General features: G+C 60.9%; 2 protein-coding genes across 2 annotated transcripts in view; one reads left to right on the top strand and one right to left on the bottom strand.

The window, feature by feature from the left end:
* DNAJC30 (DnaJ (Hsp40) homolog, subfamily C, member 30) overlaps positions 1 to 597 on the bottom strand; it is a 13,624-nt gene extending 13,027 nt beyond the window's left edge. The window contains exon 1 of the mRNA XM_011976359.1: positions 4 to 597. Coding sequence (XP_011831749.1) covers positions 4 to 571 — 568 coding nt within the window. The 5' untranslated portion in view covers positions 572 to 597. The remainder of the gene's footprint in view (positions 1 to 3) is intronic.
* Positions 598 to 681: 84 nt separating this feature from the next.
* Positions 682 to 1,748, top strand: part of WBSCR22 (Williams Beuren syndrome chromosome region 22) — a 23,904-nt gene continuing 22,837 nt past the window's right edge. Inside the window, 2 exon segments of the mRNA XM_011976335.1 lie at positions 682 to 814; positions 914 to 951. Coding sequence (XP_011831725.1) covers positions 767 to 814; positions 914 to 951 — 86 coding nt within the window. The 5' untranslated portion in view covers positions 682 to 766.

A 1,748-nucleotide genomic window follows, 5' to 3' on the forward strand; every position in this document is an offset into this window, starting at 1 on the left:
TGCGAAGGGCCTCCCGCCGGGCCCTCAGGCGCCGTTCCCGCTCCAGTTGTTCCCCGTAGTGGGCCTGGTAGAAGGCGTCAAAGTTGAACATCCTGTGGTTGGCGCCGGGGGCGGCCCGAGAACCGTAGTAGGTCCGAGAAGTGGACGGCGGGGGACGCGGCGAGCCGGGGTCGGGTGCGGGCGTCCTGGAGGGCCGGACGCCGGGTCCGCGCAGGTCCTCGTCGCTGAGGAGGCCGCGATCATACTTACGACGGAGGGTGGCACTGCCCAGCACCACGTAGGCCTGGGAGATGCGCGTGAAGCGCTCGGCAGCCTCCGCGCTCCCAGAGTTGCGGTCCGGGTGGTAGAGAAAGCACTGACGGTAGTAAGCCGCCTTGATTTGGGCCTGCGTGGCTGTGGAGGGGACGCCGAGCAGATCATAGAGCGCCGTGCGCGAGTACGAGCAGTCGCCCTGAGAATAAGTCCTCGCTCCCAGGCCCAGGCCGGGTGTAGAATTTAGTGGAAAGCCACGGGCTTGCAGCAACCTCCACGGTAACAGCCGCGACCACCATCCCCTGCGCATGGCTGCCATCTTGAATTGATTAGGCGGGCGGTGCAAGAGAAACTGGCCAATGAGAGGCGCCGGTTGGTCGTCCTGTAGCCAATCACGTAAGGGGGCGGGCGAGGAGGGGTGGAGCATGAGTATTACCAAGCGGTCGCCGGGCTGATGACATAAAAACCGGGTTCCGGGAACCGCCACTCGCAGGCGTGCTGCTGAGGCGTGAGTATGGCGTCTCGCGGCCGGCGTCCGGAGCACGGTGGACCACCGGAGCTGGTAAGTTCCGGGGCCCGCGGACACCCCTCTTCCCACTTATACGGCCGCCGCGTCTGAATTCCTCCACTACCTGCCATTTCTTTTTCTTTTTTTTTGCAGTTTTATGATGAGAAAGAAGCCCGGAAATACGTTCGCAAGTGAGGGGACCCCGAGTACTGCGCGGTGTCCGGGGGTCGGGAAGCGGCAAGTTGTCCCGGTTGCTGGCGTTGCCCGGAAAGCTCGTGGAATTTGGGGGTGCGGGGAGGGAAGGACCGGGTGGGTGCCTTTTCTGTTTCTGGTAAATCAACTTTGCCGATCTCTCTGGGCCTCGGTATCTCAGCGTTGAGGTAGGGGTGATCGCGCTTGCTTTTCCGTGGGTGGTTTTTAAAGTCGAGTGTGACAACTTGTCGTAAGCATGTGGTAAAAGAGGCGCTGGGCGGTGGGTACGGGCGAGGGGTCAGTCTTGGTCGGGGGAAGGAAGTAATTGGTGTCCGTAGGATGCTTATCGTGGCGCCTTGTTTGCCAGTAAATGTTCGCGACAGCCGTTGGTGTGTTATTGTCTGAATTTCATAGAGGGTGGTTTGTACCAACTACAGAGTTGTGGCCAGATGGGGATGGCTCACGCCTGTAATCTCAGCAGTCCCAGCGCTTTGGGAGGCTGAGGTGGGAGGATCGCTTGAGCTTGAGAGTTCGAGACCAGCCTGGGCAACGTCGCGAGCCCCCGTCTCTCCCCAGAAATAAAAAAATTAGGCGGGCGTGGTGGCTCCCCTCGGCCTCTCCAGTAGCTGGGACCACAGGCGCGCGCTACCGCGCGTGGCCTATTTTTTTAATTTTTTGTAGCGACGGGGTCTCGCCGTGTTGCCCAACGTGGTCCAATCCCAGGGCTCAAGTGATCCTCCCGCCTTTGTCTCCTGAACTGTTGGGATTGCAGGCGTGAGCCACCGCACCTCGTCTT

The sequence above is a fragment of the Mandrillus leucophaeus genome, unplaced genomic scaffold, assembly GCF_000951045.1.
Source record: "Mandrillus leucophaeus isolate KB7577 unplaced genomic scaffold, Mleu.le_1.0 Scaffold164, whole genome shotgun sequence".
Classification (NCBI taxonomy): domain Eukaryota; kingdom Metazoa; phylum Chordata; class Mammalia; order Primates; family Cercopithecidae; genus Mandrillus; species Mandrillus leucophaeus.